Raw genomic sequence first — 23,918 nt, forward strand, 5'->3', positions numbered from 1 at the left:
TGAGGTCCGTATTATTTTCATACCATCAAACTGCTGTCTGATGACAATATTTCTAACCAAGACTGAATTATATCTCACAGAAAATTAACAAAATATGTGCAATGCACATTTTCCAATACAATCTATAGCAAATTTTACTTCCTCTCTTGAGAGCAACAACGGGGGACCTAGGAATAATGAAATCTACGATTTCGATAGGCACCTAGGGACCTTTCCATTCATGAAGAGTCTTTGATTCTTCACAATCTCGGTCTTGAGAAAATTATTTCCCTCATTTGACGATGTACTTCAGGTCCATAGGAATTTGAATTGTATAATTTTAGTTTGTTGCCATGAACTTTTCTGCGAAATTAAATTGAAATCACTTTAGAGGTTTTCATGAAAAAACAAATGTAAAAATGTTAATGGATGACGTTAGACAAAGACGGATAAGGATTGATCTCTAAGCTTTGCTCAGGTGACCTAAAAATGGATGAATCTAATTTTAGTAACACTAAACGTAACCTTGACCTCAAAGCTAAGGCTAAAGTGCAAACAAACATGAGAGATAGATGCTATCAGGAATAACACATTATGATAATTCCACTGGTTGTTGACAGGTACATAAGAACAAGGCAATAATGTTTACTTTCAAAGATTTATTATAAATAATCTCCACACACATCATATATCAAAATGTTTTCTCCAGTCATTCATCTTACATGCATTCATCATATTTAGTACTTAATTCTTCATTTCTGACACAGACTTCTACTGACTGGACTGAAATTTGATAAATTCTGGTTCATTTCATCTAAATATTTTTTTTCACAGTAAAATATCATCTTGTGACACCATGAATAACAAGTGTTAAGTCAATGTCATGGCAATTAAGACAATATACTCATACAATTGTATATAAATCTTAATCTGACATCCTTCATCTAATCAATAATGAAAGATTTGAAAGATTTCAAATTCATCAAAAATGCTATCAAACTTTTTTCTGCAAGCCCAGATTTTAGCATTGCAGAGAATGAAAGACAAAAGCAATTACTATTCATAAAAATTTGAGAAATGATGCAATGAAAACCAGTTACTGATGTTTATGTAATATATATGTCACTAAAATACGCTGCTGTCATGTGAGTCGCGTCCATTTCTGGCTGACTGCGAAGAGTCGTTTAGCATCTGCCTCATCTGTCTCACGCAGGTAGGGAATGTTCTGTTCCTCCAAATCACTTGAAACAGACAAAGACACATTTTTACCACAAACAGGAAAGTAATACAAGGTTACATATCAAAACAAGCAATCACTTTCTGGTTTGTATATCCGAATTCTTTATGAAATTTGGTTGAAAACAGCATGGGATTGTGCAGTGGAGACTGGTCATTACAGTCTTGTAGAACATCAAGGAATCTCCTTAAATCTCCATGGTAACAATGATCACTTTCTGAATCACATCTAATTAATAAAAAAAAGTGCTAATCTTGATTGTATTCACGGACGTGAAGATACATTCAAAGGCATAGTACAACAATATGATGTCCTTTTGTCGACTTGTTGTCCTACTTCACATCAAAGCTTTGCATGTTCTCTTAGACAACACAGACAACAGCTTTACATCAATCATTTAGATGATCATGATTTTCAGAAAGCTCTTACAGTAAATAAACCTACAGGGGAACACTTGAGAGAATAGGAAATAATATTTCTAAAAATAACAGAAATGTACATATTACTATTGAATAGTTTTCAGACTATTTTAATTGAAATTTAATTGCCAATATGAATGCAATATGAATGAAAGATGAATTGATATGATGCCTGATGAAAAATAACCTTAAGTGTTAGTGTTAGAGACAGTGTGACAAGTTTATTGTAGGACTAGAACAGTCAAAGGGAGGGTAATTTGATGAATGATATGAGTTACATTATAGTGTTGTAAAATATCATCTGACCCTTTCAACAAACGTTTTAACTTTTCAAAACTGAAATGTTTTTCTTTATTTTTTATGACTGAAAAAACGAAACTGACATCAAAGATTCTGAAATTTATGTTATCAAATGTTCCTATCTCCTCCGCAAAAAAAGGAAAAATTAACTTTTATAAAAAACTGATTTTGAAGGATGATAACCAGTCCTTTTTTACTGGAACATAAGGGGTCTTAGAATTGATATCTATATACAATTGTACTTACATGAATATTTTACCAGTGACTTTAGCAATACTTGGTTCTATTGCTGCATAGATGACTGTCTGAGCGCCCTCATCTGGAGACTTCTCAACAAGCCAAAACGCAGGTCCCAGGACAGCCCGGGACAAGAAGGATTTCTTTACATCAGTATGGCGACCAATGTTTGTTTTCACAACTCCAGGGTACACCAAGTTAGCAGTCACTCCTGTACCTGTTAATCAGGATACAGTTAGTAACATCAGAGGAGGAGTATACAAATATTTGTGAACACAGGACCAGGAAAGATATTAATACAGAACAACTTTAAAGTTAATTTATAAAGACAAGATGGATGCATAACGAAGTATATTGAAATATTATCAAATAAAATACCCGTCAGTCTTACCTTCAAGTCTCTTAGCAAATTCTTTAGTGCTTAGTACTAATGCCAGCTTGCTTTGTTTGTACGCAACACTTTCGTTGTAAACGGTGTCTGAATTCAAGTCGTCAAAATTAATATTTGTGGTTTTGTAACTTAGACTAGTAAGATTGACTATTCGGCTGGGGGCACATTCCTTTAATTTGTCTAGTAGGAGGTAGGTCAAGAGGAAACTTCCTGTAAGGAGAATAAGACCATGAAAACCCCCAAAATACAAATAATATCACTTTTAAAATGCAATTTATATTTGCTGTAATTCTTGTTTACAATATCTGTTTCTCACATATTCTATCTTCAGCAATATGCAATGATATAAATTCACTCCAGAACCATATTTGAAAACCCTCCCTATTTACAAAAAAAAAAAAGGCAAAATTGCTGAATTATCCTTATATTCTAAGATCTCATGATTTCATAAACAACTAACAAGACGCCTTATATCAACATATTTAATGAAGCTTGTATTTTTGAGCACAAAATCTCGCCATGAAAATTTGAAAAAGTTTGCAAGAAAGCCTACATACTTTCAAACCTTTTAATATTCCAGTAGAAAAACAGAAGGTATGCACCTACCTTTATTTAAACATGGACACAAGCAGTACCAAATGTAATACATTAAGAACGGTTTGCTGTAGTTACCAAAGTGATTGACTCCAAGCTGTAGCTCGATTCCTTCCAACGTCAGTGCTCGCTTACACATCATTATCGCAGCATTGTTGATTAAAACATCTACACGATTTCCTTAAAAAAAAGGTATGTAACATGTCACATGACTTTGGCATTTAAAATTTTTACTTGTATTTCATTAACTATTACAGATAATCCGGAGTGATAGCTTGTTTACTCAACAGATTTTATTCTGGAATTTAGTGTGTTTTGTTTTCCTTGATCTCTAGTTGTGCATGTTTGATTTTGGTACTGTTCAATCTCTCTCAAATTTCATACATATTTTTCATCCTGTGATTTCAGAATAACCAGGGTAAAAACAGACAGTATAATCAGGGCTCTGATTGTACAGGTTTCTCTATACCTTTAACACATGCAAAATCAGTGGATCTAATTGCATTCTATTTTACAATATGGTCATAAATGTTAGAGATTTCCACGAATTACTTAAAGGTTTTCACCAATGAACCGGTCTCATTCCAGGATCGTTCAAACCTAAGATAAATATAGTACCTTTATTCATTTCTTCTGCAAATCGACGAATGGACTGCATCGAGCTGAGATCCAAGTACTTGCAGCAAACACCTTGATTGAAGGTCTCTTTCACTATTTCGTCTCTGGCCTTTTCGCATGATCGCATGTCCCTACATGCCATTACTACACGAGCACCTGCCAACAGTTTATCAGATATGCTACAATGCTTATTATTTACTAGTATGCAGTTTATGTATGGGGTAGATGGATTTAGCAAGTTTTTGATTCCCTGAGACATGTCTAATTCATCTTATTCCTGAGGTTCTGCAGGTGTGTCTTAGTTTCCTGATTAAATTACAGTCAAGCAAAGTCATGGCAAAGGAACAGATATACCTGGCCCAACCAGGTTCTTCTATAGAGAGTAAAAATAAAGTAGAGGTAAATTGATAGTTTCTTTTTGCCCAGGTAAAGCCTGGTATCATCCTTCACTCATTTCTCTTGTCATCTTCATATTACTGGTGTGTTTATTTATACTGTAAGCTTTGTCCACCTCTCTAAGCACTAATGCCTGAGTGCAGGTGTGTTTTAGGTGTGACACTTCATAAAAAGAACATTTTAAGTGGAATGCATTAGCTGACCACTGACTTTCCCACAATGATACATTTCAGTCTGTTCTTCAACTTCAAAATGCATGTTTTTGAGTCTCCCACTCAATATACATATCTTCTCTTGGCTCTACAAATATGTTGTAACAAAACTAAGGCTCACTGTTAGCCAAGAGATTGGTTTCAAAACAGAGAAACCTTATCAATAGCTAAACTGAATGTGAATGTGACAAAATTCAAGTATGAAAAATAACATTCATATTAAACCCCTGAATTATGCAAAATAGAGTTATGGTTCTTGTGCACTGTCATTCTTCTCGTTGAGATCTACCTACTTATAAAGTTTCATGTTGATACCTCTAATTATTTTAGTGTAATGCTCTGGACAAAATTTTAAGTATGAAAAACAAGAGGCCCAGAGGGCCTGTATCCCTCACCTGGATCTTTATGACCAACTATATTTTTACTATATACAGACTATATCTGTAGATCAGTAGATGATTAAAGCAATATGACAAATTACTCCATATGGGTTCTGTCCCCTAGTAGTCAGCCCCCTCATCTGTGCAATTTTAAATTGAGACTTTCTTATGATGTTTCCAGTTAAATATTATTGATAGTTTTCTTTTAAATCAAGGAGAGAAGATGGTCAAACAATATAGCAGGAAAACTCTTAGTTATAGTTGGACGGATGACCCAGGACAGCAGAAGCTTACTTGCCCTTTAGATCATTGTTTACAAACACAGATACACAAGTCAACAATATATAGCAACAATTCAATCTAAAGACAGGAAAAATTAAGGTAATTTTAAACCATAATCCTAACTCAAAACCAATAATAAAATGTTTCATGCATATAATAAGTGATGTCACCATGGTCAGTTAAGCCCCGGTTACTAGAGATATACTGATAACAGTTTACTGTAGGCCTATAAATACTGCATGGCAAATGGGATCAACTTAGAATTTATTTATTTATGCTATAATTATGAAGAATCTTAAATCAAAATGAAGCTCTTGCAATTCTCCTTCTGATCATGTTTTCTGTACTTTAATGTTGTGAATAGAACATAAGTAATTGGCTAACATGTAGTTTTTCACATTAATTAGCTCAATCCTCTCAGACCTCTAGGGAGCTTGGCCTAATTTATTTTTTGGAACAGTGTGACATCACTGTGAAAGGTCTGAATAATTTATTCCAAATTATGCCAAGAAAATTCCCAGCCAAATATATCCCTTTAATAAGTCATTGGAAGGTTCTACATATTTGTATATAAGCCTTTGTGAAACTTCCACTGGCCAAATATGATAGCCTGGTCAATCAGAAGTTGATAATAATTTTACCAAATTTTACCCCAGTGACCCTCAAGTTATTTTTTCACACACTATGTGGGCACCATTAAGGGTACCTTTTGGCCAAATATTATGATCCTATGCCTTTAGGTTAATCAGAAGTTTTTGAAAGGTTTAACACATTTGACTGTTGTGACCTTGAATATGGGTGAAGGTCATTTCTGTTCTCAAATATTACCAGGCATCATTGAGAACCTATTCTAGAATAATATCACTATCCTAGATGTTTTGGATAAACAAAAAATTGCATTCAAAGATTTAACACATTTGACCCCTGTGACCATGACTAACGGTCAAGGTCATTTCTTTCTACAAACTTTCTTTGACTTCATAAAAGGAACATACTGGCCAAATATAATGATTCTAGGTTTTTCGATATTTCAGAAGAAATTGTTTAAACATTATAACACATTTGACCCCTGTGACCTTGAAGATTGGTCAAGGCCATTTCTTTTAGCAAACTTTGTAAGACACCATAAGAGGAATATAGTAGCCTAATATAATGATTCTATGCCTTCCGGTATTTGGGGAGAAGTTGTTTAAAGGTTTTAACACATTTGATCTCTGTGACCTTGAATATGGGACAAGGTTATTTTTTTCACAAATTTGTTGGGCTTCATCCAAGGAACCTTCCAGTCATATATATTGATTCTAGGCCTTCCGGTATTTTGGAAGAAGTTGTTTAAAGGTTTTAACACATTTGACCTCTGTGACCTTGAATAATGGTCAAGGTTATTTTTTTTCGCAAACTTTGTTGGGCTTCATCAAAGGAACCTTCCAGCCATATATATTGATTCTAGGCCTTCCGTTATTTTGGAAGAAGTTGTTTAAAGGTTTTAACACATTTGACCTGTGACCTTGAATATGGGTCAAGGTCATTTCTTTTTGGAAACTTTGTTGGGTTTCATCAAAGGAACCTTCCTGCCAAATATGATATCTCTATGCCTTTTGGTATTTCGGAAGAAGTTGTTTAAATGAAAAGTTGACAGGCGCAGGACAGATGAAGAAAGCTGCGCTATGGCATAGACTCACTCACTCACTCAGGTGAGCTAATAACAAGTGACACTAACTCCTAGATTATGCAAAAGAGAGTGAGGGTTCTTGTGCACAGCACTTCTCCTTGTTAAGATTTATCTACCCATTTAGTTTTGTATTGATACCTCTTATAGGTTTTGTGTTATGCTTCGGACAAAATTATGACATACAAATACACTGACTGACTTCGAGGAGCATAATATAAGATTTAACATCTTATCTAAACCCTGTACATTGAAACTTAATCAGGAGATCAAGAGACTTCAAGCTTTCACCTCAGTTTCTGGATGAGTTAACTTGAATATTCTTCATGTAGCTTGTTTATAATGACATACACTACAAGAAGAAAATGTCAGTTTACTGAAAGTAGAGTTCTTCGATTTTGCAGATGGACTTTGGTGGAACAATAACTTCCTTGACTAGTCCTGATCATCCAGGAAATTGAAAAATGAAGAAGTGCAAAAGAGCTCAGAGGTCCTTTACCCCTTTTCATTTCCATATTCTTTTAATTTTACATAGAGTGGCCAATGCTATCTTTGACATTGATTCCAAGATTATACCTAAAGTTATCTTAGACAGGAAAAAATACCTGCTTTTTACACTATTTTACACCAAGGTAGTTGTGCATACATACCTTTATTTAAATTCAAATTAAAATGACTGACCTCTCTTAGCAAGATCAAAGCTGGTGGCTTTGCCAATGCCACTGTTGGCTCCTGTAATAATCACTGTTTTGCCTGTCATCCTCTCCTCACTTTTATATGTCTTCCCTTTCGTGTAATCCCTGATACAATCAACAAATATTTAATAATAACTATAATCAAAATGGGTGGTGTAAGTAAAATTTCAATATGGCTTGGATAAGGCAGGTTTTTATTATTATTTTCTTGTCTTGGAAGTATATGGAGCCAACCAAATTACTGGGTTTTCTCTAATTACTCCTATTCAAGCCCTGTATGTTTCTGAGTTCCAGCCAACAAAAAAGTTATCATTGTTATATTTAAACAAGTTATAAAGTTGCACTATAAATGTTTTGCAATAAACAAAGTTCAAAATGTAAAGGCAAATATTAAACTTTCATGCAATATTTTGTTTATATTGTTTTAACAAAGTTGGTACAAATACTTTAAAATTTACTGATGTTACATCAAATGAAAAAAGGGAAGGGAAAGGGAAGGGGAGGTAACAAAGTGGTAGTCTCCTATCCTTTTTTTAATAGTTTACTTGATAAGGACGACTGCTCCACATAAGCTCCCAAACAAACTGAGCCTAAAAACATTCTTCGGAACTTCCGGAAATTTCATCTCTAACGGTTACATGTAGCCAATAAGAGAAGATCTGAAACACAAAAGTCATATAAAAAACATATTTGTTGAATGCATGACCATCAGAAATTATTACTATGTTAACATCCATTCTGTGGTGTGATATATTTGTCATATTGAAAACTTAGAAATATTTTTCATTGTTTCTCTAGCACAACTTTGTCTTCACTACCAAATGGGCTGGTCCAATCAATCATGATTAAGATTTGTCACTGGAAAAAAATGTAACAGATGAGCGTAAATGCAAAAATTTCATACCAACAATTGATGATTCAAAATCAGGATCCAAGATATTAAAAGAGACATTCTCACCAATTTTTATAGCTGGTTCTCACTGCGCGAGCCCCAAGCAAATAATTAATAATGCTGTTTGTCGCAATATCTTTGCAATGCCAATGGCTTGCCGGTATATTGCAGGTCACAACCGAGACACCGCATTTGCAAGGAATGGGATTCGTCAGATTAATATGACTGTCTTAAAACCTATCATCAATTAAACAAATTTGATAATCAAGTCATTTTAAATTACCTGTAGAAACTGTTATCTTGATAATCTTGACATCCTTTCACGTGTGTCCTCTGTTTATATAAACAGGAAATGAATTATCGATACTAAATTTAAAAACAAAAGCCGGAATGTACTAAACAAATTATCTTTTCATACGTTAGACCAGTATTATGCGTACTTTACATTGTTACCAATATAAAAAAAGTCAAAGATGTAGAACATGATTCTTATACTTGTAGGAAACGTATATGTATATTAGTGAATTTAATTTCTATCCGGAAATTCATTACCAGCAACCGAGTCGTGACATTAGATCGACACCTGCCCGGCGAGTTAAAATGGAGAAGAAATTGACAATCCCGGGGATGGGCGATATGCCGGACCCCGAGTGGATATTTGAATCATGGTGGCCGATCATTATTGGAGTCACGATTGGTTTCATATATGCATTCAGGTGAAATGCACAATTAATGCTTGTTATATTTATATTCCATGACAAGTAAAGGTTTACTACGCTTCACGTGTTTCATATTAAGGGTAGGGAGGAGGGGGAGGGGGACATTTAAAGCCTATGAATATTTGAACATTTCCCTAAACATTATTGCACACTAATCAAAAGTATTATGTCATGTACGGTAGCTGTCTGCTTAATAGTAGAGTTAACTCCCCTGTATTAATGAAGATTTTTACACGCGTGTATCGTTTAGACATCGGTTCCTAACCGGTATATATTTCGGAACTGGCATTTTGTCGAAACGTATCACTTGAACTATTGACCTGCTTGACGTCGCATTCGAATGATTTTGGTTTTTGTAAAATGTTACGCTTCCAGAAAGAATGAAAATTTGTGATTAAAACCATTTACCATAATTTTTTTGAGTATATATTTTTTGGCAAATTTGTGTAACTTTCTTAATACACATTTTTACATGTCAAACACCCTCTCAGGTATGATGAAATAACTTATCAATCCATCGTCAAATGCCAATCTTATGTTGTCGTTTGTCATATGAATAATTATCGACCATGAAAAATAGGCCACGCCCTCTTGCATTCTTGCATTGAAAAATGATGATTTTAAAATTATTACTTTTGATGACTCATATATGACTTTGTCTAACTAGTTGTACACTGATAGATGAAAAAAAGAACTTTCTTTAAATAGTTCATGTTACTAAAAAGAAGTTTACTGAGAAATATGGCTTATTTGAGAAAACATAAGGACTAAACAATAGAAAATTTAATCTAACATCAGAAAATGAAGTGCAGTCACCTGTCCATCATTTCAGGTGAGCGGATTTGAAGTCTCTTATGTTGATATTTTTTAGAAAAATACTGGTCTTTTACTGGACATTTTTCAAATGAATCTTATAGTATGACCACATTTCAAGTCATTTATGTATGTGTTTGGTGGCATTTCATTGACACAGTATAGCTAGCGACAAATGATTGTTAAGGGGTCCAAAACTAATGCATCAAGAATACATTAACATTGCCTCTTGTATGAGTTCATGTTTCAACCTATTAGGTAGTCACTAGTCATCACTGCAAATAAATACAAACAGAAATTCAGGTGTCACTGCTCTACAGGATGCACTTATTTCTAATTGTCATGATACTGTACACACATGTTCACAAACATCACTTTTGCATGAGTTTATGTTTTAACCTTCTGCAGTTAAAAACTAGGTCACTGTTACTATAAATAAATGTTACTATAAACAGAAGTTGATAGAACTTTTGAAGTTAGTGTCATTCATTCAAAGCTTCAACATCTAAGATTACCAAGTTACAAAAGCAAGCCATTCAAGTTATATGAAGTAAATCTGTTTTAACACCAAGTATAGAACTTTTTAAGGAAGTGATATTCTACCCTTTGAACTCAAGACTTAAGTATCATGTGTATTGATTTATATGGATGTCAATAATATGGCTCCAGAGCAGAACAGTATCGGTGTATGTGATGATGTTTATCATTATAATTTGAGATCTACATTAAATACCTATCTTGTTCTACAAAGATTATTAACCAAATATCTAAAAAAAAGTCCTTTAGTTACTCGGGAGTAGAGAAGAAAAATAGCCTTCCAACTAAACTGAAGTGTTCCAACAGCCATTTGTCGTTAAAGAAAGAATTAAAAACATATTTTTTGCTTTAAATATAAAATTCTCTTTGTGGTCAATATTCATACTAATTTTTAGGAGGATGTTGTTCATTAATAGTTTTCAAGCAGGTCATGTAATTAATATATATGTACTTAACATATGTATTTATCTAGTTTAAAAATTTTATAATTAAATTTTATGTATTCTTAATTGGTACAACTGAATTAAGTTCGAGGTTATTTAAATTTAAATCTTTTTAATTATTTCATATGTATATGTATTGTTGTTGGCTTTGATTTACTTGATTTAACGATAACTCTTTATCAACTGATGGAGCAGGCTTCTGTGACTCAGATGGTCGAGCTGGTCGATTATACACCAGAGAACAGGGTTCAATTCCTGGTCTGGTCACTCTTTCACATTATTACTATCCTGCTTTATGTTAAAAGGCATTATTTAAGACTTTTAACATACATTTTTCATGGACAGACTGAGCCATGATAGAGGTCAAATAACACTCTATGTCCCTTTACACTTAGCATTTTATACAACCTTGGGGTTGGGGGTATTCACATTGTCTGCAATGCAACAATTGATATTGATTTTCAGTATTTTGTGTCTAAACTGACTGCAAACCATATTGCCTGACATTGTTTTCTGTACATCAATCTGGTGGGAGGTTGTCAGAGTAATCCTCATATTTGCATATTTGAACCTGTTGACTGCTTTTTGTCTTTTTGTGAATCCTCTATTTTCCTTGGTCTTTAGTTTCCTACTCATCAGCTAGTAACATACAAAGTAGATTAAATGCTCCTTTATATACATGGCTGATGGTCTTATGACCTCCTATACTATTCTAGCTCTCTGTTTCTTTCTGGAATAATAATAGACGTATGCAATTCAGTGGGTTTTTCATTAAATTTCTTCCAATAAATTTTAATGGCAAACTTACCGATACACTTGAGACTTTACTCGGTACTAAAGTGTTTGTAGAGCACCACAGTCACTAGACCAATGATGAATGATAAACACATGAATGTTTTTTAGATTTCTTTATTTGGGTAGCTTTGTCTTTCACTAGACCATCAGACCATGCACTCGTGTATACCATAATATTGTAAAAGAGTACCTTTTGACTAAAAGTCAGTGCATGCAGGACAACGAAATATCGATGATCTGTAATTCAACCAAACAGCTATAGATATAAGTGGGTTTATTGGTTACCAGGCCTTAGCTTATCATCAGTTCATGCATCAGTGAATATATTTTTATTTCAGGCAATACATGAGAGGGGCCCGGTGTCTCAGTGAAGCTAAGCTCAATGGAAAAGTTGCTATTGTGACTGGGGCAGGCTCTGGTCTTGGAAAGTTTACTGCAGGAGATTTAGCTTCAAGAGGTAAAGTCTGACATATTTTGCCTACAAATCAGTTATCAAAACTATGACCAAATCTGTTTTGTGGACAATCTTCTATGCAACGGAAATTTTCTTGCATATATTCATGCAGTTCTAATTAATAGATCTCTGGAAACAAGGCATGATTTCAAGATTTTAAGTTAAATGTCCATAATCATGAAATATGAAATTCAGTCACCTTGAAAATAACATCTAATGACGTCACTATTATGATTATTAAAGTTTTTTATCAATCTGATATTTTACTTGTAAAAATGTAATGAAACAAGTATTTCAACAGTGATCCATCTACAAATTATTTTTAAGAGTTATTTTCAACTTTATGGCTGGCACAAGGTGTCCAACAAAGTAAAATTTTAAGCATTTCCAGAAATTCTATGAGTGCAGGACTAGGGACTTGTGAGTTGATTTATAACTGTTTCAAACTTATTAAAAGTCAATGCATGGAGAAGGAGACCAAAATCTGTATATACAGCATGTCCAGTGTACAACTGTCCCCAATTAGCAAACAGTTCTGGTCTAATGACGATTATTGATGATAATGTTACAGGTGCCCGTGTTTACCTTGCCTGTCACACAGCACAGCAGATAGAGGAAGCCATTGAAAGCATCAAGCAGAAATATAAGAAAGCTGATGTGGTAGGACTGGTATGTGACTTGGCCTCCTTCAAATCTGTGGAGGATTTTGCATCCAGCTTTAAAAAAAGTAAGCCCACAAAACATAAAAGTTTGGTGTCTGTGAGGTGTCAGATAGACCTTGTAGAACTGACGTTGTATTGATGATTCAGGCCTCCAATTAAACATTTTTTGTCACTTGCTGAAAACAGCTTAAGTGCCTTAAATTTATACTTGCTAAAATGACTTTTTACTTGCTATTATCGCAAATTTCCATGTTCAAATAATGTGTTTTGTTTTGTGATTTATAATGTATTACCTTGCTTCATCCAATATATATCAACATTATAGAAGAACTGCTTTGTCCCAATATTTACACTTTGAAAATCAAAACTCAAAACAATTTAATTCTGTGAAATGTTAGGAATAGACGAGCACTCACAGTTTGCATCTGATGAATCCACTTGCTGAAAAAAGCAAGTCATTATTTTTTTCTACTTGCAATTCTTGGATTTCTACTTGCAGATAGCCAATAAAAAGCCTTAAATTTGAGGCCTATGATATACATTTGTTTCCTTTCAAATTAAAAGTAAATTAAGAAAAATCGTAACCTTTACTGCCTACAATCAGGAGTTTGATCTTAAGTTTTGTGTGACAGATGAACACTTGTGTTTGTATGAGACTTTAACTCAGTCTGCCCCTTGTTAAAGTTGTGGATACCAGTTTTAAACATCTTTCACACTATATCTGAAATGTGCAAAACAAAGGTTTCTGACAACTTGTACATCGTACATTCAGACTTTCGATAGATTTAGTTTCATGTGTGATTTGCTCCACACTCCCAAATATATAGATATTGGAATAAAATGGTTTGAATCTGACATGGGTATATGTAGTCAGTCAGCCAACATTTCACATTGAATTTTCTTTACTGAGAAGTAACATCTTGCTTCAATATTGATTGATGTGCAGTCGGTATTGTCACTTTAACAGTGCATATGTTTTTGGCTTTCAGCTTAAAACTAAGAAATGAATGCTTAAGTAATTCCAATGTCTTTTTACACAGAGGAGGAAAAATTGGACCTGCTGATTCACAGTGCTGGGGTGATGATGTGCCCATTGGCTGTGACTGAAGATAAGTTTGAAACGCAATTCCAGGTCAACTATCTAGGTAAATTTGAATACTCTATTAATATTCAGGCATAGCATTAGTTAAAAGTTGATGTTAATCCATTTAAATTAACAAGTTTTATTTCAATTTTGTGTTTTCCTGTTCAATTACAACAACCATGAAATAAGTAAAAAAAAAGATTTCTTTTCAATTACTTACATTTTTTTGAAGTTTTTGTTGAAACAACTGTACACAAGATTACACTCTCACTTCAACACAATTGCTGCTTAATTTCATCTTATGACGACAAAAGATAGTTTCATACATGGACGTTTTCAGTATATATTAAAAGAAAAAAAACAAATCCTTATAAGAGATAGGATTCTACAACAATTTTTGACTTCTGAATTAATTTTTTTTTCAGGCCCATTTTTACTGACCCATCTCTTACTACCATTGCTGAAGAAGGCCGAGGGAAGTCGCATAGTGACTCAGATGGCTCCAGCATACGCTCTTGGCAAAATTGAATATGATGATGTCAGTTATTCAGAGCGAGAATACGTCACGAGCCAAGCATTTGCCGCGAGCAAGCTGGCTATGTTACTTTTCTCTCTGGCTCTTAACAGACGGGAAGAGGGTAGGTGACATTACACGCAAACTAAGAGCCCATTGATGATATCTATGTTTAATGATACCCAGTCTGTCAGTAATCTGTATTTTGGTGGAATTTCATATTCAGATTTTCTGTTTCATGTACATGTACTTAAATGTCAATAACACTTTGTCCAGTATGAGGAGTTACTGAAGTTATTTACAAAATACAGTATCTTAAAAAGATACTGTTGCTGTATAGTATCATGAATATTTCTATGTAAAAGATGATAACACAGTGACAATTTTTCTTTAGAAATATATGCCAGGTATGTTGAGGAATACCTTAGCCTAATTAGCATTCAGGAAACAGGGGCCATTTTTCTTCAAAAAAAAAAATCAACGATGCCTTTATCATCCTACCTGTTTGAAAGAAAAAATGTGCAGTAGAAATGCAAAATAGGTATAAAAGAAAAACATACGAAATTGAACAAATTTTGGAAGATTACATTTAGGATTTCATTACTGTATCTCACCTTGTGTCTTTATTTTACTTCACAACTCTTTAAGAAAAACCTAAAAGCATCTGCAAGTCAAGTAATGTGTTTGAATCAGTCTGATATCTGTCCATTTATGTAGAGCTTCTCCAGTGAGATCACATGTGTTAAATTTTTGCTTATTCACTTCACAGGACTAGTGGTGAACTGTGCATTGCCAGGGATAGCAAACACCAAGATCTATCGCCATTTGCCTTTCCAGAAGAATGCGTTCCTTGCCATCTCTTTTTTCCCAATTATCTGTTTATTGATGAAGGCAGCTGAAGATGGAGCCCAGACAGGGCTTTACTGTGCCCTGACTGATCATGCAGGCAAAGTATCAGGCAGATTATTCAAGTAAGTCTAATTTCTTGAAATTTTATTTTTGTGCTAAGGAAGAATGACCAAGCTTTTCATAAAGAATTCTTGCATTGCTGATGTAAACGTCAATACATGTACCACAAATGTTTTTAAAGTTCAAAATTTAAAATAAAAGTTAAAAAAAAAATCAATTTTGCAGGGGTGTGAATTTATAAATGTGGTAGTTGAAAACTTTACAGAATATATGTTTGAACAATAAAAGTGTGGTATATTTGGTCCATATGTTTAAATGTATTATCAGGGGGAACTGTTTGTAGTGTTGAATTGTATGCTTTAAGGGTGTAATATTCCAAGTATTAAGACATTTGCTTGTTAAAAAGTCATCTGTATTTAGATATGGTATTAAGATATTTGCTTGTTAAAAAGTCATCTGTATTTAGATATAGAATTAAGATATTTGCTTGTTATAAAGTCATTTGTATTTAGATATAGTATTAAGATATTTGCTTGTTAAAATATCATTTGTATTTAGATATAGTATTAAGATATTTGCTTTTTAAAAATCCATTTGTATTTAGATATAGAATTAAGATATTTGTTTGTTGAAAAAAGCATTTGTATTTAGATATATAATTAAGATATTTGCTTGTTAAAAAGTCATTTGTATTTAGATATAGTATTAAGATATTTGCTTTTTAAAAATCCATTTGTATTTAGAGATAGAATTAAGATATTTGCTTGTTAAAAAGTCATTTGTATTTAGATATAGTATTAAGATATTTGCTTGTTAAAAAGTCATTTGTATTTAGATATAGTATTAAGATATTTGCTTTTTAAAAATCCATTTGTATTTAGATATATAATTAAGATATTTGCTTGTTAAAAAGTCATTTGTATTTAGATATAGTATTAAGATATTTGCTTGTTAAAAAGTCATTCGTATTTAGACACATTATTTCAACATTTGCTCGTAAAAATTGTAAAATAGACATCTTTGTGATTAATATGGAATGTTTGAAATTCTTGTAATTGCATACAGAATGATTGGATTATATTCTTATATGCGTCAATAATAATCTTACAGGGAATGTGCTGAAATTGAAATAGAAGAGAATGCCAAGGATGTAGAACTTCAGGACAAATTGTTCTCCAAATCACTCGAATGGATCGGCAAGGAAAAGTTTGGAGAGGACAGCTAAACGCAATCCATTTGTATACATGTAGTTTAAATATGTATAATGTACTCAGAAGTGGATAATGAAAGTAATGAGAGGAAAGTGTTAGTGATCATACTAATTCGATAGAACTAATAATGTTGATAAGAATTATACGACAAGTATATATGTTAGTGACTTAATAAATAAGAATATGTATAGTCTACAAGTTTTTCAAGATGTGCATTAATGTCTGCAGTAATGTCGAGATTAATAAAGACAGAGTGTGTGTTCAAAATCTTGTTTATAAAACTATTGAATTTTTTATTAAATGCTTTTGAGAAGTGTTCCTTTCTAGAATTGTAGAAGTAGGTGGGAAAGGTATTCACCAATTTTATAATATATTTGTTACTGTTGGAGTCATTTGCCAGATTGAAAAACTGATATGAAAGAGGGAGAAAGAATGTAGTAAAGATGATCACCAGTTTTAGTAAAGTGAAATAACAGATAAGAGAGGAAGGTAGAGCAACAGATGCTAAGCATGGTATAAAGATGCGGTATAGACTAACCCCTACTTCATTCTTAGTTTGATGACTTAACAGGGTGTCTGTGCTATCAAATCAAAGGTTTGTTTAGAATTACTCCAAAACACTGTATTGGTTCGCAGAACTCCTGATTGAGCCTTCCAACTGAATCAAAAAAGATTCAGAGTCAAAATATGAAGGCGACTTTTTCTTTGGACTGTCGTTATCCTTTACCTGTACTCACAAGTTTTTTCATTTACAGAAAACTTATCTTTGATAATTGGAGATATCGGGATTCTCAGGGTTATGAGATGGTTTGTATACTGTTAAGGTTATATGAGATTAGCATGTGTGATGATATCTACTTTATACTATTGCTGTCTATATATTTATTTAAATTTACATGTTAATTCATTTTTGTTTTGAAGTCAAGTATTACTGGATATATATAACATTATGTTAATCCCAGCAAATAAGTATGGAATGGGTGTTACCTTTTCCTGTCCACACCATGTTGATTTTCACGGGGTAGTCCGGTTCCCACCCCAGTAAAACCCTTCATATTTTCATTCAGGCATCCTGGATACCCCATGGGTTGCAATCACTTTCTCTCTCTGCACACCTTAAAATATTTCATTGGAAAATTGAAGGTTCTATGTGCAACACCTTGTGGACAAGATGAAAAGACTAATTTGATCCTTTGATGTACATCAAACGAATCTCAAGGTCGTATAACTGTATATTGTAATGGCTCTGAAGTTGGGTGTTTCTCCTTTGTAATCTTCTAAAGTAGTGTATCAGCCTGTGATTGGTCATGGAGGATTGGTTATTTCCTCCTGGAACCAATCAAGTTACCTGGTTATGCCTTCGGCTTTGCTACAACATTTTCCAGGGCATTATCCAGGGGTGCAGAAAGCAAAAGTGATTGTAATCCCTATAGTATCGAGAATGACATCCAGGTCAACAAGAGTGATTAATATAAAATGATATAAGCTTATCAGACCCTAGATTGCAGAGGAGCTGGATTGTTCATCTGTTTATGACTTTGTCTTGCTTGTAGAAATACAGTGTATGTATATGTTTAGGCTGTTGTGTGATGCCTCGTTGTATACTAAATTATTAACTGATTCACTTCTCCTCTCTGAATATCATACCCATTAACAATGTTAAGTGCCTGTGGATTGTAGAAAAGCTTAATCATATGTTGGGCAGGTGACACCTCAAGTCTGAAAAAGATTAAAATTACATTTGTTTTTGTAAAAATGTCAATGTTGATACATAGAGTTGTACCACTGGACCATTATTCAGATATTGTGACATCCATGATTTCACTATTCCAAAAACTTAGAAAATTGACGATAGCAGGATGAAGTAACTTAGCAAATCATCAATGTTTATTAAAATGTTAATTTAAACGAAGAATGCTTTAGCAAATACTATAAGGTTATGTCAATACACACATTATGTTGATATAGTTGCATGTTGATAAATCAACATTGTTTGTGGCCATGTGAACAGCCAAGGACTTTTTCAGCTTGTTTATCAGCTTCCTGTAAAAGAAAAGAGACTGCTAGGGGTAGGGAGCATTGAACCACATACCTCAAATCTTCACCCGAGGTACTGTAGGGCAACACTGTAACCAACTGAGCTACCATGGCCCCTATATAAGCAAGGTGTATCATAGGACCATAACACTGTTTGCTAGAAGGCTTAATGTACGGTAAACCTTCAGTCAGTTAGAATCGGCAGGTAGTTCAAACACTTGATTTTTTCATTAAAAATAATAATATTCTGTCTAGTGATAGTTCAAACCCTTTCTAATTTGTATCGCGTATATTTCAAATCGTTTTGAACATATTGTGAGACCGCATGTCTTACTGTTGGTAAAGTAATTGGTGTCGCAGTAATCGTTCCGTGTGGTCAGTATTTATATCGATCTTTAACACTGTGTACTCTCTGTGAAGTGGAACTGTAGCATCATTTGGTCACCAGATCATTATCATATGACATCATTGATCTCCTGCTGGGACAACATTGTTGTTTACTATTTGAAGAATTTCGTAAACCTCCGTGAGAGTAAAATCTGTAAATATATCGCAACTACTATGTTAAAATGTAAATGGTTATGGTAGATGCTGTGGTTTTATCACACACATTCCTTATGCTGAAAAAACTATCAGGTTTTGAATCCAGAAAAATACAATTTAGATTTTTAGTGTTGGTAAATTAAAAACTTTGAGATCTTAAACTTATTGTAACATGTGGCATTGTTTGATCGTATGAATAGAGACTTTGTATTCACAAGTTATTTTTGTTATCTAGTAAGATATATTTGTGGTTATTTGTGTAAACTACAAAATACCAGTTTAGTTTGTAGTGCTTTTTGCAACTTTCTTAAAATGTGCAGTGTATAATACTTTTCACTGCGAGCATTTATTGCTCCGTTATTAATATTAATTACGTCCATTGTCTTTATTGCTTTTCCTTTGATATACCGTGATATTCACAGGTAAATGAATATTTTGAAAGAATAAATGTGTATTCATTTATATACGCCTTCAGATTATTCATGAACTTTATGTAATCTTCTATTTACTAGTATATATATTGTTTTTCTTAACCAAGTACAATGCCTAACCGATTTCCATTAGAAGCATTGTGTTACCAGTGTATCCACTTAAAATCCTACCCTTTAAGTGTTATAACCAGCACTGCCCATATAATTTATTAACCGATTTTCTTTATTTCATTTACTTTGTGAGTAATTATATTAATTAACCTGTTTGTATTGGTTTAAAAAAATTATGTATGTAATTAGGATAGGCATATTGGAGCAAATTATTTCTTCTTCCTTGTTGTAAGCATACATGTACTGGCCTGTAGACAGTAGTGCTACATAATTGATTGGTACACCAGGACAGACAACAGGCAGTTATGCATACTATCTTCGATCTTCTGGTTTACAATGAAAATTCACCACATTGATAGTGAAATAAAGAGGACAGATAACTATACATGGTATGGCTTCATTACTCATTGTGTTCTATGTTTATCAGCAAACTGAAAAAAAAAAATCAAAGTCAGGATTCTTTATTGCTTTAACTTCATTATTTTCCATCACAATTACCCATGAAAGCTTCACTGACATCGTTCTTGTTTTGTCAATATCCTCCATATTTGTATTCTTGCTGTTTTTTTTTTTTTTTTTTTTGTTGATTGTAAACACTATGTTAAGAATACTGCTTCTGCCTGTTGTGCTCATCAAGATGTCACATGCTTCCAAATGGAAAAAAATACATTGTTTCCAAATATTTCCCGTGCAGTGGAAATGGGCAAGACTAAAGATGCCTAATGTGGAACAGATCCCTAACAACGAAGAGATTAGAAATTATGGTATTGAGACTTTGTCCCATTGTATGGAAAAACAAATGCTGTCAAATTCTTATTTCCTTTAAGATTACGTTTTGTTTATACATAAAATTACACCACTGGATATCAAATTGTGAGCAGTACGTGGGCAAGGTGCATATTAGAAGGTGACTATTGATTAAACAACCGGTTGTGACTTGTTACCTGCTGGGGCTCACATCTACATAATTATGTGTGGAACAATGATTATATAAATAAATATGCTTTAATTCGGTCACTAAAGGGGTAGATAACCTGTTTTTTTTTTTTTTTTTTTAAACTATTTCTGACATTTGTAAACAATCATAATGACTATATTAGTTACTTGTGTCTTCCAGCCTGATGTAATTTGATCATAGCTGATATTTGGATGTAAAAAAATCATAAATAACACACATTAAATATCTCTAAGGTACAATTGTGTTTATGTAGAATCTCATTATCATTATCATTAAAATAAACAGAGACATATATTTTCTTTCTCATTTGTTTGTTGAATTCTTTTGTTTTTGTTAAATTGTCTTTAGGTTGGACAGAGTTAATACTGAATGTCATGTAGATGCTGTCGAAATGTGAAAGGTCATTCCAGGATGCATAAGTTTGAACAGTAGATGCATACCACAATAAGAATAGTTTCAAAGTCTCATGGTGACCCATTCCGATCACCTTCATCTGGCGTCGTGCGTCCGTAAAAAATTTAACATTTTTGAGTTCTTCTCAAAAACCCCAGACCCAATTTCAGTTAAATTTTGGTGAAAGATTACCCTGCCTAAGATGAACCAAAATTGTGAATTTTACAGTCCCCACCCCACAGGGCTGATGGGTGGGGCCAAAAGGGGTAAACTTGACTTTAATTTCAAAAAATCTTCTTCTCAAGATCCAGGTTTGTTAGAATCAAATACTCTTCATGAATGGAAGCATTTTAAGGTGCTTTACCAAAATTGTGAATTTCATGGCCCCAGGATCTCACATTTCTCTGTGGGAAAGGGGTAAAGTTTACTGTAATCTATGTAGAAAAACTAGATTTTTTAGGATAATTTGTTTAATTTACATTGGAAATATTTCAAACTTGATAAGAATTATGATTGAAGGATGACGACTTGATGGTATGCCAATTTTGATCCTTACTGACCCCTAGGGGCTGATGGGCGGGGCCAAAAGGGGTCAAATTGACTTGAATTTTTCTCAGATCTTCTCAAGACCCAGATATGTTAGAATCAAATACTCTTCATGAATGTTTAATTTTCATAGGAAATATTTCAAACTTGGTTAGAATTATGAGTGAAGGATGATGGCTTGATGTCTGTCCTTTAACCTTTATATTCAACATTGCTTATCTCAAGTAACCGTCAAGGCCGCTAGGCCTCTTGTGTGTCATAAAAGGTCGGTACAATATATCATTTTTCTCCTTACAATATTGACTTAAAAATCAATTTAGCAAAGATAAAGGAACTGTTTCACAAGATGGAAGCCCATGTGAGGCTTTAAATTTTGTTGTACAGTAATCAACTGTTACTGTCATGTGCTAAATTGGATCATTGAAATCAAAGTTTTTGCTTTTTTTTTAATTGTTTAGAACTCTCTAAAGTGATTATAACATGTCTGGTGGTAGTAAGTGAGGCTTAGAGGAAGTGTCGCCTACGATAACATGTCTGGTGTTAGTAAGTGAGGCTTAAAAGCAATGTCACACTATTCTGATGGCCATCATAAATTTAACCCCCACACCCCCCCACCCCCCCATCCACCCCCCACCAAATTTATATGAGATAATTGTCCCCTACACACTATTCTGATGGCCATCATAAATGTACACACTATTCTGATGGCCCCCCCCCCCCCCCCACACACACACATTGTCCCCTACACACCCCCACCAAATATATATGAGATAATTGTCCCCTACACACTATTCTGATAGTCATCATAAATGTAACCCCCCCACCTCCACATATATATGAGATAATTGCCCCCTACACACTATTCTGATGGCCATCATAAATGTAACCCCCCCACCTCCACATATATATGAGATAATTGTCCCCTACACACTATTCTGATGGCCATCATAAACGTACCTTCCCTTAATATATCAGATAATTGTCCCCTACACACTATTCTGGTGGCCATCATAAATGTAACCCCCCCCCCCCCCACACACACACATCTATATGAGATAATTGTCCCCTACACACTATTCTGATGGCCATCATAAACGTACCTTCCCTTAATATATCAGATAATTGTCCCCTACACACTATTCTGATGGCCATCATAAATGTATCCCCCCAAATATGTAAGATAATTGTCCCCTACACACTATTCTGGTGGCCATCATCAATGCATCCATCCCCCCCCCCCCCCCCCACACACACACATCTATATGAGATAATTGTCCCCTACACACTATTCTGATGGCCATCATCAACATACCCCCCCCCCTCCCCACATCTATATGAGATAATTGTCCCCTACACACTATTCTGATGGCCATCATAAACGTACCTTCCCTTAATATATCAGATAATTGTCCCCTACACACTATTCTGGTGGCCATCATAAATGCATCCATCCCCCCCCCCCCCCCCCCCCCACACACACACATCTATATGAGATAATTGTCCCCTACACACTATTCTGATGGCCATCATAAATGTAACCCCCCCCCTCCACATATATATGAGATAATTGTCCCCTACACACTATTCTGATGGCCATCATAAATGTATCCCCCCTAATATGTAAGATAATTGTTCCCTACACACTATTCTGATAGTCATCATAAATGTAACCCCCCCACCTCCACATATATATGAGATAATTGCCCCCTACACACTATTCTGATGGCCATCATAAACATACCCCCCCCCTCCCCACATCTATATGAGATAATTGTCCCCTACACACTATTCTGATGGCCATCATCAACGTACCCCCCCACATATATATCAGATAATTGTCCCCTACACACTATTCTGATGGCCATCATAAACGTACCTTCCCTTAATATATCAGATAATTGTCCCCTACACACTATTCTGGTGGCCATCATAAATGCATCCATCCCCCCCACACACACATCTATATGAGATAATTGTCCCCTACACACTATTCTGATGGCCATCATCAACATAACCCCCCCCCCCCCCCACTCCCCACATCTATATGAGATAATTGTCCCCTACACACTATTCTGATGGCCATCATCAACATCCATCCCCCCCCCCCCCCCCCCCCCCCACACACACACACATCTATATGAGATAATTGTCCCCTACACACTATTCTGATGGCCATCATAAACATACCCCCTCCCCCATCTATATATGAGATAATTGTCCCCTACACACTATTCTGATGGCCATCATAAACATACCCCCCCACTCCCCACATCTATATGAGATAATTGTCCCCTACACACTATTCTGATGGCCATCATAAATGTATCCCCCACTAATATATCAGATAACTGTCCCCGTCCCCTAGATCCTATTCTGATGGCCATCATAAATGTAATCTGATAATTACATTATGCCTTCTTTTATCATTGTTATTAAGTAATGAACGTATAATCTTAT

The 23,918-nt window shown here is 34.3% G+C and overlaps 2 protein-coding genes across 2 annotated transcripts; one reads left to right on the plus strand and one right to left on the minus strand.

The window, feature by feature from the left end:
- Window positions 1-623: 623 nt before the first annotated feature.
- Window positions 624-8,636, minus strand: LOC132561234 (retinol dehydrogenase 13-like). The gene is made up of 8 exons (XM_060225962.1): window positions 8,585-8,636; window positions 7,955-8,068; window positions 7,396-7,514; window positions 3,776-3,931; window positions 3,236-3,337; window positions 2,564-2,773; window positions 2,182-2,389; window positions 624-1,220 (listed from the first exon to the last, which is right to left on the minus strand). Exons 2-8 carry the CDS (start codon window positions 8,032-8,034, stop codon window positions 1,121-1,123), a joined length of 975 nt encoding a protein of 324 aa, XP_060081945.1. The 5' UTR covers window positions 8,035-8,068; window positions 8,585-8,636; the 3' UTR covers window positions 624-1,120.
- A 265-nt stretch (window positions 8,637-8,901) lies between these two features.
- Window positions 8,902-20,828, plus strand: LOC132561228 (retinol dehydrogenase 13-like). Its single transcript, XM_060225957.1, has 7 exons — window positions 8,902-9,017; window positions 11,947-12,065; window positions 12,634-12,789; window positions 13,765-13,869; window positions 14,234-14,446; window positions 15,092-15,293; window positions 16,342-20,828. Exons 1-7 carry the CDS (start codon window positions 8,902-8,904, stop codon window positions 16,454-16,456), a joined length of 1,026 nt encoding a protein of 341 aa, XP_060081940.1. The 3' UTR covers window positions 16,457-20,828.
- The last annotated feature ends 3,090 nt before the right edge of the window (window positions 20,829-23,918 follow it).

Source organism: Ylistrum balloti, unplaced genomic scaffold (assembly GCF_031769215.1).
Source record: "Ylistrum balloti isolate Yb309-2 unplaced genomic scaffold, AGI_CSIRO_Ybal_v1 Utg371182, whole genome shotgun sequence".
Classification (NCBI taxonomy): Eukaryota; Metazoa; Mollusca; class Bivalvia; order Pectinida; family Pectinidae; genus Ylistrum; species Ylistrum balloti.

Excerpts from the sequence above, each read along its gene's own strand:
- LOC132561234 (XM_060225962.1), bottom strand. The coding sequence starts at position 8,034 with ATGAAATTTCCGGAAGTTCCGAAGAATGTTTTTAGGCTCAGTTTGTTT. Across the intron at positions 3,338-3,775 it reads TGCAGAAGAAATGAATAAAG|GAAATCGTGTAGATGTTTTA; the intron begins GTACTATATTTA and ends CTTTTTTTTAAG. Across the intron at positions 1,221-2,181 it reads GTCACTGGTAAAATATTCAT|TGATTTGGAGGAACAGAACA; the intron begins GTAAGTACAATT and ends GTCTGTTTCAAG.
- LOC132561228 (XM_060225957.1), top strand. The coding sequence starts at position 8,902 with ATGGAGAAGAAATTGACAATCCCGGGGATGGGCGATATGCCGGACCCC. Across the intron at positions 12,066-12,633 it reads AGGAGATTTAGCTTCAAGAG|GTGCCCGTGTTTACCTTGCC; the intron begins GTAAAGTCTGAC and ends ATAATGTTACAG. Across the intron at positions 13,870-14,233 it reads ATTCCAGGTCAACTATCTAG|GCCCATTTTTACTGACCCAT; the intron begins GTAAATTTGAAT and ends TTTTTTTTTCAG.